Source organism: Pelodiscus sinensis, chromosome 3, assembly GCF_049634645.1.
Source record: "Pelodiscus sinensis isolate JC-2024 chromosome 3, ASM4963464v1, whole genome shotgun sequence".
Taxonomy (NCBI): Eukaryota; Metazoa; Chordata; order Testudines; family Trionychidae; genus Pelodiscus; species Pelodiscus sinensis.
In genome coordinates, this window is record NC_134713.1 from 150,493,767 (window position 1) to 150,507,310 (window position 13,544).

The 13,544-nt window shown below is 40.0% G+C and overlaps 1 protein-coding gene across 10 annotated transcripts in view; it reads right to left on the reverse strand.

Annotated features, from left to right (window-relative positions):
- Positions 1-514: 514 nt before the first annotated feature.
- Positions 515-13,544, reverse strand: part of ESRRG (estrogen related receptor gamma) — a 537,949-nt gene continuing 524,919 nt past the window's right edge. For all 10 annotated transcript variants that reach the window (XM_075925198.1, XM_014580750.3, XM_014580752.3 and 7 more), the window contains one exon: positions 515-4,170. In XM_075925198.1, the coding sequence (XP_075781313.1) occupies positions 3,926-4,170 (245 nt within the window). In that variant the 3' untranslated portion in view covers positions 515-3,925. The remainder of the gene's footprint in view (positions 4,171-13,544) is intronic.

Here is a 13,544-nt window from a genome sequence, read left to right on the forward strand (position 1 = left end):
ATGCATGAAAGCTGGTTCAAATAATGCATATATTTTAAAAGAAACAAACCCAGAACATGTAAAAGGAGTCCCTTTTATAGGAAATGAATGATGGATTTAGTTGTTGATGGAGAAATCAAATAATTATTTCTAGATGGTATTAATATGATCTTAAAATAGTGGGAAAGTTTTCTTTTATGACATTGACAGAGAGACAATGATTTTGAGTAATGCAGGTTGATGTGGAGATGCTTTAAGATTAAATAAGAGCTATATAAAGGCTTGTCAGAATGAATTCTAATGTGCTATGAGACATTTTGCATATTTAAGAGTATGCAAAATGTCTTGCACCACACTGGAATTCATTTTGACAAGCCTTTATATAGCATTTATTTAGACTTGTACTCTACTTTAAAGGGAAAGGGGTAATGCTTGCTACTCTTTGAATGGAAGTAACAAAAGGTAATGCTTATTGAATTGTTTCCCTCTTATAACAAAAACAAAAACCAAAAAAACATAACCACAACACAAAAAATAAAATAAAAGCGATCAAAAGTGGAAGCTTGTTTAATATTGCTCTACCATCATCCTGAAAGGCATAATAATTTCAGTTACACATCTGAACTGATTGGAGTTACAGAATCATATCTCCTTTTTGCATTTAACAATATATACAATATAAAATAAATACATTTACACAAATGGACATTGGTTGGAGCACACGGTATGATACACATCACAAAAATATACAGTTGATTGCTTTACAGATGTGAAGCCCATCTACAGCTATAGACATGGTTATTTTACTACTGGCTATTATGCAACTCCTGGATTTTTATTTATTATAAGCAGTTTAATTTTTTTTTGTTCTTTTGCAATCTTTGCACGATAAGACTGCCATAAAATGTTTTCCTAGGCAGGTAAACAGAGACGCTTAAATAATTAAAATACAATCACCAACACCCATTTTCTCTTCTATAAGAAAAATAGCAGTTTTAATTTTTTATATCTTTTTTATGTTATCATTTAAATGCAAAATAGTGGAATAAATACAACAATCTGATCTGATTGAAACAAATGTGTAACTTCTGGGAGTCACACAATCATATTGCTTTAAATAAGAAAAAATAAAAAATGAAGCAAAAAATAGAAATTAAATCATAATGGCTAAAACAGACACCTTTTGAAATTTTCCCAACACTTCACATTAAATAAGTGGTCTTGAAAGAACTCTCCTCCAGCTAGGTTTAGGATTAACATTATTATAAAGACTGTGCAGTTCTTTTAGCCTTATTTCATTGAAAAGTTTTTAAAGTCTTGAGATACTTGTTCTTTTGCAGCTCTACAAATTACTAAAAATGAAAACTAATGTTTGCACCTTGTGCCTTTAACACATCTCCATTTTTCTGTGTTTTTTGTATTTTTAGTTTATTGGCTTTTGACCCTGAAGCCCAAGTTCTTTAATGTGATACAGCAAAACAATATTTATATTATATATTTATATTTATATATATATATATATACTGTAATTGAACAGTAGTAACTTAAACCCTGCACAAACTATCTGGAAAATAAACATTTTTTGCACTCTTACATATATAAATAATCTTATAGAATCAGCACCTTTTTTTCCCAGGAGTTGTATTTTTTTGTCATTTTTAAAAGGGATGTGCCAATTTCTGAACTCCTATCACAGCTATAAATTTCAAGTTATTGACCATCTGAATGAATTGCTAATGATGATTTATCTAGAATCACACTACAGTCACTTCTCTACTGAGAAAACACAATCTACAATATAGTCCCATAGAGCTAATGATAGATACACAGTATTTTCTAGCACAAGGCTGATGCACCATCAGCCTATTGTATTTTGTTTAAAGCACACAAAGTAGCAATAGTTTTGGAAACTTGTCCGCACCAAAAAAGTTTTGCAACAACACAGAGCGAGTTAATAACAACATCTGAGAGATGATTGAATAAAAGCTATATTTACAGCATTTAAAAATTAGACTTATCTAGAATCTTGAAATATTCAAAGTTTTATTTCTAAGCTATACATTGGTATTCTATAATAAACTGTTACAGAAATTATCCCTTGTTTTGAAAATATTATTATTTCAATGTGTATCTGTCAGTAATGAGTACTTGTTTTGGAGTTTCGATCTCTTAATTATTACTAGGAAGAACCTTATTACCAGTAAGGAATAGAATATACTACTGTAATCTCCTGAGGAATTGTACATCCAATATTGTCTCTAATTCTACCCTGTGTCTATAAGCACACACCACAAGAATCCAAACACCACAAGAAGAACAAGACAACAGTCTTTGAATGCAACATAAAAATTTGGAAAAGCACAGCAAACATGAAACACTGAAAAGCTGAACTACATTTCTTTTGTTTGTTAGGATTACAATTTTAATTACATCTGTGTACATAGAATAAGGATGTTCACATAGTACAGGGAGCAGCTACTAACACTGGTACATTGGTATAGCATTTGATGGAGGTTATTGTTTATTGGTTATTTAGCGACTGTAGTTTTCTGGGGGCATCTAATTGGCTTATACATTAGATTACACCTCTAACAGTCTTGAAACGGACTGACTTTCATGCTGTGACAATACTGGTTGAAAAGCACATATATTGATTTAGCTACTTGTTAAAAATTGCAATTTCCAAAATAAAGTCTAAGTTAATAACTAAAGTGTGGACGTGTTAAATTGTTGAATTTGGTCAGAAGTCTACTATTCTGATTTCTTAATTTTGCAAACATTGGCATTTGTCTTATTGCCTCTATGCTAGTATTGGTACACAGGTCTTTGTGTGATTATAACTTTGCAAGTAACAGGCAGTATCTCATTCATTTACAACTGAATCATTTAGAAATCATGTAGCAACTGTACATTTGTACAGTCACACTCTCTTACCATAGATTTATACTTGATATTAGACTACTCAGATATGCGGTAGGTGTAATCTAATTCTTTGTGTCAGTGAACATTTAGTTAGAAACTGGAGCTCATGTTAAGAAACTGGATGTTTTGGACCAGACTGGCACACAACATAAATTGCATCCGTGATAATATGCACCTTCCCTTCAACTATTGCTTTAGTAAGATAAATTCCCACATTAATAAATGGCTGAAAAGTGGTAAAGCTGGTACAAAAAAATCTCCATTAGTAAGAAGAAACAAAACATTTAAAAAAATCTTCCTTCAGGATTCATTTGTCCTTCATTATTGTTCATCATTGTTCAAGCCAGCACAAAAATGCAGTATTTTTTTCTCTCTTTAGTATTGCATGAATGAATAAAGCTTAAACTATTCCCTGAAAAAGTTACATTGTAGCTAACCTAAGAAATATCTGGAAGACTTGAAAAAACAATTAAGGAATCAAATGGCTGTAACTGATCTAGATGGAAAATGCAATGATAAGAAGCAGCCGATGCATCGTTGCTTAGTTGTCTAATTAGAGACTGCTCCTATGAAATCTAATACTGCATTCAGTCAGTTCATCGTGTTGTACTGTACTGCAAGGTATGATGGTTCTTTCTTTGATTCCTTTGTCACTGGGGACATTATGGTTCATAATAAGTTCACTGGCATCCATATTATGGATTTCCATCCTTTGGCAGGCCTGGCTTCCATCTCTCTTCAATTAGAGACCTCTTTTAAAAAGTTCAGCAGCAAAGGGTGGGGGAGGAGGGGTGAGAGAGGAAGAGGAAGAAATAAAAGAACAGAAAAGGAAAACAGGAAAGAAAAAAAAACCTGCATCAGATAGACACAGAAGAAAGAGTTGAAAGCTGCTTCACAGTCTTGCTGCTAAATATCAGTGCAGTCATTTTTTCCCTTAATTAAACACTAAGTTTCGTTGCCATTATTATCCTGTGTATTTTCCCTTTTTTCAATGAGCATGATGGGAAGGCCCATTATGCTTTAGTCAGACCTTGGCCTCCAGCATTTCCAAAAAAAGTTTGTGCATGGGGACTTTGCCTTCAAGTTTGATGTTGTAGAAATGCTGCACGGCCTTAGTGGAAGTTTGCCTCAGAAGTGGGAGAGTCATCAGCATCTTGCCAGCTCGGCGTGGATCTTCCATATGCTGCCCGGCCTCGTAATCCTGTAGAGCCTCATGTAAGACATCCTGAAGTTTCTGCACTGCTTCAACATCTTCTATGTGCATTGAGTCTGCAAAATAGAGGAGCAACATCAGTTTTCAGCAGTGTGCTGGGATGTTGGATGACAGCATAACAGTTCTAGACTGTAATGTGCACTGTAATAAGTAACGGTACTATAATTATTGATGGACTTGGAAAATACTCTGTAAATACATCCATCTTAGTTTAAGATAAGCTAGGTAAGTGGGTAACTATTTCTCTATTGACCTTCAGGAAAATATTTAGGTCTCCTTGTGTAATTACACACATGTAATTGCCATCTGTAAAAGTGCTAAGTGAATGTACACGTGAAAAAGTTAAAAACTATCCCTGCAACAAATAGACACATTTCCTAGACAGATTGGACCTTCCAAAACTGGGACTCCCTCATTCGGCAACATCCGTGGTCTGGCATAACTATGGTGTTCCTGGACCAGGGAGTCCTGGCTTGGAGCCCAGTGGGGCTGGAACCTGGGATTGGCGCCGGAGGCCCGGTAACACAGCAAGGGCTGTGGCAGCTCCAGTAGCAGGGCCGGGGCCAGACACACAGCAGCCACAGCATTCCCAGTAGTGGGTCTGGGGCTAGCCCCGATAGTGAGGTTAGGACCTGGGCAGCCCGGCAGCCTGGCAGGGGGCATGACTGGGGCTGGCAGCATGGAGGGAAGGTGATCTGGGCAACTAGTAGCAAGGAAACTCTTTTGGTCCAGCAAATTCCCTCATTCAGGACTGATCAGGTCCCGAATGTGCTGGATCAGAGAGATTCAACCTGTGGTCATTTTCCTAGTTCCACAGATATTGGAGTAATGAAAGAGCAGAGTCCCACTCAGTCACAGCCTATATTGCTAGCTCTGCAAAAATGGCTCCCTTCAAAATGTGTGGCATCAATCCATGGCAATCTCCATGGTTACAGACTGAGATGCCATTGATCAGAAAAAAAGGGCCACTGGTCTGTCACATGGGCTTGCACAAGGAAACTGTGTGTGCATGTGACTTCTTTCATCCTTCATGGGCTAGCACAGAACATTTCCTTCCTGCAAGTCATCCTTACATAAATTCTAATCAAGTGGTCTGCAGAGCACATCTGGGTGGTGTTTGGAGATGCCTCTATTCTGGGCAGGCTACATCTAGCAGGACATGTCAGTGTTAGGAGGCAGTTTGAGTCCCATTTTGATATTTCTGCCAATTAATCTAAAACAAAATAAAAAAGCCAAATGCTTCTCTTCATCTTGCCTGGATACTTTGTGTCTGTCTAGCTGTTTCAGTGGGATAAACTCAACTGTTTTGAATAAGAGACCTAACCAAAACACACAGGAGGAACCAAACTGGAGGAACCAAACTGGACTGCCAAGTGACCTGGTAAGATTCAAGCAGTAGAAGCTGCAGACAACAAGGGGAGATTTAGTCCAACCTAAATTAAAGCCCTGAAGAGCACAGATACAAAGCAAAGAGATGTAATCAAAAAGCCAAACACACTACAACAAAATGGCTGTGTCTACACTGGCATGAATTTCCGGAAATGCTTAAAACGGAATACTATTCTGTTTTCAGTTTTTCCGGAAAAGGAGCATCTACATTGGCAGGCTGCTTTTCCGGAAAAGCCCTTTTTCCGGAAAAGCATCTGTGGCCAATGTAGACGCGCTTTTCCGGAAAAGAGCCCCAATCGCCATTTTCGCGATCGGGGCTTTTTTCCGGAAAAGACTACTGGGCTGTCTACACTGGCCCTTTTCCGGAACAGTGTTCCGGAATAAGGACTTATGCCCGAGCGGGAGCAGAATAGTTTTTCTGGAATAGCGGCTGATTTTGTACAGTAGAGCATCGTTGCTTTTCCGGAAATTCAAGGGCCAGTGTAGACAGCTCACAGCTTATTCCAGAAAAGCGGCTGATTTTCCGGAATAAGTGGCCCAGTGTAGACACAGCCAATGGGTGTATTTTAAATTTGTAGTCCTAATCCTATGATTATTTCCTTTAACGATGAAAGCTAAATAATGGAAGATTGGGGGTGGCGAGAAACGTGGACCATGAAACAAGTGGTTCAGATATGTAAAGGTGACAGAACCTTATATAGTTTTCTGAGCGCAATAATGGGCATTGGGTACATCACTTGCAATAGATTATCCTTCCCTAGAAGTCAAAGAGGTATTGTCCTAAATTGCCTGGGTATGGTTTCTGACATGAAATGTGTTAGATAATAATAAAATAATAATTTCCCATTCTTTTTCTCTGTTAGCTCTTAATTGCTATCTGATATCTTCTAACAAGATTGAAATGTTAAGGCACTTCAGTACTTAGCCACAGGAACCCTAACAGCCTCTCTTTCTCCAGCAGTGGGGAGGTGAAGGGGGGAGAAATGTTCTTTTCTTCTCTAAGAGATAGTTACACCACCATCATCGGAGAGCTGATGAAGGTAGATTTGGGACCCCTCCTACCTCTCATATCGTAGCAGCTTTGTTTTGGGGCTACAGGAAGACATTTCACTTTCACATCATTACATCTGAAAAAAGAGCTTTGCTAAATAGTCAAAAACTTTAAAATCAATTATATGATTATTTCATCTCTTGTATTAAGCAGTATCATATATCTGGTGGCTGACACAGCATCTAATTTGTCAGTTTTATCTTACAGAAGATAACTGTCTATCAGGTTGTGCTACATGAGTTTGATTTTTGCAAGTCTTACTTATCAAAGTAATTTTTGTTCAAGCATGTGGCTCCACTGGCTTTCATTGGACCATTTGACTAAAAGTTGCTGAAGTGAGTAACAATTGCAGGATTAGGTCCAGAAACCTGAACTAGAATCTTAAAGATAAGATACATATATTTCCTACTAATACCTCTTTTATGAGATAATTTCAGCATGTGGGAAATTCTCCTCTTACTAAAAAAGGCAATGTGAAAGGGGAAAAAAACATTACATGCACGGATAAATAAGAGGTTAACAAAGAATGGCCTATATTCCACCTTGAAAGAAAGGTACAAACTGAAAAAAAGTTATTGTTCCTGGTCTTAAACAAACAATAAGGGTATGTCTACACTACAGCGCTAATTCGAACTAACTTAGTACGAATTAGTTAATTCGAACTAAGCTAATTCGAACTAACGAATCCAGACTAAAACACTAGTTCGAATTAGCGTTTTGCTAATTCGAACTAGCATGTCTACATTAAGTGGACCTGAACCAGGGTTAAGGATGGCCGGAAGCAGTGCCGGCAGGGCATCAGATGAGGACTTAGAGCGTGGAGCTGCTGCCTCAGGCTAGTCGAGGGCTCTGCTTAAAGGGACCCGACCCCCACCCCGGACAGACAGTTCTCAGGGGTTTCCCGTTTCCAAAGCAGTCCTGGCTTGGAGTGCCCTGAGTGCCCACACTGGGCACATCACAGCACTCGGCCATAAGACCGGCTGCACTTGCTGCAGGCTGCCATCTGGAGAGAGGAGGCAATTGGGGGGCTGCAGGAGAGCTTCCACCCCCAGAAGCCCGCAGAGCCAGCCCAGTCCTCCCCATCAGGGGCTCGTACCCCATTCCTCCCTCACCTCCTTCCACTTACCCTTCCATAGCCCTCCTTCCTGATGTACAAAATAAAGAAAACTTGTTCAAAAATAGAATCTCTCTTTATTGAACAAAACTGGGGGAGACTGGGAAAAGGAGCTGGGAGAGGGGAAGAGAGAGTGTGGGAGAGGGGAGGGCAACTAAAACGATCAGAGGTTTGGAACAGGTCCCCTATGAAGAGAGGTTAACAGACTGGGACTTTTCAGTTTAGAAAAGAGGAGACGGAGGGGGATAGGATAGAGGTCTATAAAAGCATGAGTGGGATGGAGAGGGTGCATCAAGAAAAGTTCTTCATTAGTTCCCATAGTAGAAGGACTAGAGGACACCAAAGGAAAGGAATGGATAGCAGGCTTCAAACTAATAACAGAGTCACAAAGCAAAGAGTCAACCTGTGGGACTCCTTGCTGCAGGAGGCTGTGAAGGCTAAAACTAGAACAGAGTTTAAAGAGAAGTGAGATCAATTCATGGAGGTTGAGTCCATGGAGTGGTATTAGCCAGGGGGTAGGAGTGGTGTCCCTGCCCAAAGTTTGTGGAAGGCTGGAGAGAGATGGCACGAGACAAATGGCTTGGTCACTGTCTTCAGTCCATCCCCTCCAGGGTCCCTAGGGTTGGCCGCTGTCGGCAGACAGGCTACTGGGCTAGATGGACCTTTGGTCTGACCCAGGATGGCCATTCTAAGCCCAGGGCTCAGGGTCGGGGGTCTCAGTGGACCACCTTGATTTTCATGCAAACCTGCTCCTGGGTGGCCAGGCTGGCAGCTCTCCTGCCCTAGACGGCCACTTTCCTGTGCCAAGTGCGGAGGTCGTGGACGAGGTCCACGATGTCCGCACTAGACCAGGCGGGTGCCCGCCTCTTACGGTCCTGGGCAAGCTCCCAGGAGCTGCCAGCCTGGTCCCAGGAAGAGGGGGAGGGCTGGGGGGCATCGGGTGGCTGGCTCGAGCCGTGCCAGGTGCAGAGTCTGCTAGCTGGGCGCTGGCAGGCTTGCACCTGGCACGGGCACCGTAGCCAGCCCGTGCCCCTTTAAGGGGTCCGGGGCCGGGAGGGGGGCAATAGAGTTTCCCTGGTGTTGGCCAGAGTGGCCACCAGGGAAAGCTGGGGAGGGCTAGCCTCCCACTAGTTCGAATTAAGGGGCTACACACCCCTTAATTTGAACTAGTAAGTTCAAACTAGGCTTAGTCCTCGTGCAATGAGGTTTACCTAGTTCGAACTAAGCGCTCCGCTAGTTCGAATTAAGTTCGAACTAGCGGAGTGCTAGTGTAGCGCCTATGAAAGTTAATTCGAACTAACGTCTGTTAGTTCGAATTAACTTTGTAGTGTAGACATACCCTTATATACAAGTTTGGATCATTTAGCATATTTTATTGATTCAGATTACAGTTTTATCTATTAATTACACATAACAAAGTCATTTGGGGGTTTTAGATGGTTAATAATTCTACGTCTCAGTGAATGGATGCTTTCAGAATCAGGTAGTTAGATATGATACACATACACTGTAGAGAATAGATAATGCACTAAGGTGGTCAGCGTAAAAAAAATTAGAAGGGAATAATAAAAACAAAATATGTGAAGGAGAGATAAGGATTAAAAAATTTAAAAAGGAAATCTCTTAAATTTTAGACTGTTCCTATCACTCAAACTTGTGTAACAAAAGCTTCAGATCTTCCCTTCTTTTGTATTAGTATAGAACTGGTTGGTTAATACTATTCACCTGTGACAATTTAAGGCAAATCCCTCCGTATATAACATAACAATGCACATGCACACACATACATTCTGATATTAAACATGGAGTACTCTATTAAATTCAGCATTCATAAACAAACACTTCTTGACCACCACTGGACTCCATTTAAAATGATTGTTTTTGTAAACCTTTGCATGGCATTCCAAAACCCAGGCTTTCTATTGCGCCAATTTTCTAGTAACAGATCACTGATTCTCTGATTGCACAATGTGTTGACTGCTCTAAACTCTGGTGGCCAATAATAATCCCCAAGGAGCTGACCATCCCCATGCATCGCTAACGCACAATACGTGCAGACTACGTCTTCCATTCTCTCTACGCCAGACCTATGCTTAGGGGGCTGGTATAGGAACCATGTATGCTGGCTCTGTGCCAGGTGAAAGGACTTCCATCCCAAAGAAATTCAGCTCGCCAAATTAGCCTGTTCTTGAGCCCCTCTGGCCACCAGAGGAGCAAAAAGAGGCCAAAACATAGCAGAAATTTACCTTACATGTTTGCTAATTTCTACCCTTTACCATATTATGCCGATTACACCTAACTGGGTAAATTTTCCTTTCATGCAGTGGATGTGAAGTTTGAATTTTCAAAGTGACAGGGGGCAGACATTGTGGGTTCGTAATGTTTTCCTCAGATGAGTACAAGACTTTTATTGAAATCAATGGGGATTCTGCAAATCTGTAACAATGCAACTCAAATTAAATTACAGCTATATGACTTTACAAATGCTTGCTGCCTGTACATTTTCCCCCTTATACTAGATTTGATGATGGGGGAGGGAGGGGAAGCACAGAAAAAAAAAAGATGGAAAGCGAATTGGAATCTGTGACATAGCATAGCTGTTACACCTCAGACTCCCAAACCTTTTCACAGTGTGGACTACATTTTAAGAGAGGGATTTGTATTGTGGCTTCCTTCCTTTCACCTCAGTGATCATGTAGCATCCCTAGGATATACAATGAAATTGCTTACACAGAAAAGTAATAATAACAATGCATTTTTGCTGTCTTTTAAATCAATTTGGCAGTGGGAAACACAGGCTACATCTAGACAGCAGGGCTATTTCAGGATACCGGAAGTATCCCAGAATAGCAATTCCGTGTCTTTAAATGCACCCGTTATTTCGAAATGTATTTCAAAATAATGGCTGCACTATTCTAACGTCCCTGTAACCCTTGTTCCACAAGTATTAAGGGACTTGTTGGAATAGTGCTTTATTTCTAAATTTGGCACCGTGTAGACAGCACCGAATTTCAAAATAAGCTTTTTTGAACTAACCTCGAAATAAGCTACGCAATTTATATAGTGCAAATTGCGTAGCTTATTTTGAGGTAAGGGTGTTATGTAGATGAACCCAGAGTCACCAGCCAACTGTCCAAGGGCCATCTGCATGTACTCTGTAGACAACTAATGGGTTCATGGGAAAAAGTTTGGGCAGTGATGCCTCGGTATGTATGTCACAAGAAATGGACAGACCACATAGCAGAGAGGTGTGTTTACAAACAGTGATTCAGATTTCAAACTATTCTTTGCAGACTTTGATTTAGCTTGAAAATTTTTTAAATGAAATTAATTACTAACATTTAACCTCCTGTTTAGAGAAAAGAATCAAAATCATTTCAGTTTTACTCATCCTGATGTCTGCAAACACTTAAATGCAAACTCACTAAATTTGTGCTATTTAATTAGACGACCATGAGTCAGATAGCAGACTGCTCCAGAAAATATTAATCTCTACTAAGATCCTTCTTCATGTTCTGGCCTTGCAGTTTGGCTCTATGTCTCTTGCCAGTATTAAATTAATGTAGATCTTAATCAGGCTGGTGTTTGTTTCTGAAAATAAGGGAAGTGGCCCAGAATGTTGTACTGCCCCCAAAAGTTAAAAGAAATTGTTGCAAAAAATATGAAGTGGCAAATACAGGAACTGAAGTGAAAATCAAAAGCATATTATTTTATTGAATATAAACCCTGTCCATGCAAGTGTATGATGGTGAGGTAAATGAGAATTATTATAATTTAAGGGAACACAGAAGCTAAGCAGACTCAGAAAGGCATAACATATCAAATAACATAATAAATAGTTAGATGTTAAATGTAAATAGTTTAAATGGTCTGTCTGTGGCAAGTGTGAATATAAAATTTAAAAAATCATTTTTGTAATAGCTCAACACCTCCTGGACATCTTACAATTACCATTCCAAAGAGATACTGTCCTGTAGAAATCTACACTCAGATATGAAATCTTTTCAACCCAGTGCCTAGATTAACAATGAAAGTAAACGAGGACATTAGGATGCAAAAAAGGAGCACAGGTGGATGAGGTTGAAGATTTCTACAGCCCAGGAACTCATTGATACTATGCCAACCAACGTCAGCTGCTCAGAGCAAGAGACTTCATGGCTGAATTGGTGAAAAAGGTGGTTGATCAGAGGTTTGCAATGAAAGAAGATAAAATCAACATTGACTCATTGAACTGTGCTTTGAGAATCATCTTATTCTTGAAAATGCTTTGTTTCCCCATAGCAGCAGGGGAAAATACAATTGGACTTCTTTTGATCAGCTTCACAGAAACCTGGTTAATTATATCATTGTGCAGAAAAGAGAAAAATTAGACCTATCATCTCTGAAAAATACTGTAAAGGTCCAGATCCCAACTCTGATTACCATCTACCTCATTTAACATTCAGGCTTCATCTCAAATGAAGAAAACAAACATCTGGCCACCCAGGACACACCGCAAAGCACAAAAACTAGCAAATGTTTGGCATGAACCTAGACTGAGGGAAAGACCACTCTAAAATGGTACTTTGTAGTGTTTATGTATTTAATATCACTAAGAAGAAAATATGAAGAGATGAAACACATGGACTTCAAATGAAGCATTTCTGAATGTCAAAAATAGAGGCTGTCTAAATCAAGAAAATAGTAGCAATCAAGCAACAGGGATTATTCAGCAGTGAGCATAAACATTTACATGTTCACAAGACATGAGACAGAAAAAACATCAACAAGTAGGAGAAAAAACTTGATTGAAAGCAACCATGGGGATATACTGATAGTTCTGTATAACTACGTAATTCACAAGTCCAAAATAGATACAACATTAAGTAGTTGTAGGATTCTGAGAGAATGTGATGAGATCAAGAACAAGCAGAATAGTAATTATAGAGCTTTTAATGCAACACTGGATTGCAGGATCTGAATTTGAAGTATATTTCAAAATGAATTTGGTGGCCTGACATAGGCTACCACTGGGAGGTGGTGAGCAAAGGCAGCAACTGCCCAGGGGCCTGGACAATTTAAATAGATCGGGGCTGGGGAGGGGTAGCAGCCAGAAGACCCCCTTTTAAATTGGCTGAACTAGGTGCAGGGCTCCTAGATATGTGCAGGCTGGTACCAGTGCTCGGGAAGGCAGCCGAACAGGCATGTGGAAGGCCTGGCCATGCCTGGAAAGGGTGCCCAGCAGCTCATTGGACACTAGCAGAGCAACTGGCAGTTTGCTGGGCACAACAATACCCAAATGTCAGTGGATCATACATACCTCTATGGGTGTGACTTGTGCATGGGGGGGGGGGGGGGGGAGGGGCAGTGACCATTCTGCCCTGGGGTCTGGTATTGTTGTCAGCTAAAGTGATTGGGCAAAACTTTTCTGAAGAGGAGATTATATCTGATTATAACATTGGAAAGCAGAACTTCTCCGCCACCATATACCAGGGAAATTACAGAGATACAAATGAAGAAATTCTGGTACCCCACAGAGAACACCTAGGGCATATACAAACAAGTAGACAGAAAATGGAATTTCAGACAACACATATGTAGTTGGGAGTACACTGATCTGGCCTATTTTTAAGTAGAGTGAATCCTCAACACAGTTTAAATGTGGATTAAAAATCCTGCTGCTGGCCCAGATCAGCTGACTCAGGCTCATGGCTGAAAAATTGCTGGGAAGACTTTCAGGCTCTCACTGGAGTCCAAGCTCTCGGACCTTGAAAGTCTACATAGTGATGTTTAGCCCCACAGTCCAAGTCCAAGTCACCTGACCTGGGCCAGCAGCAACTGTACCATAGAGTATATATCTCAATATAGAGGTAACCTTAATGAACAGTGGAGAAAAT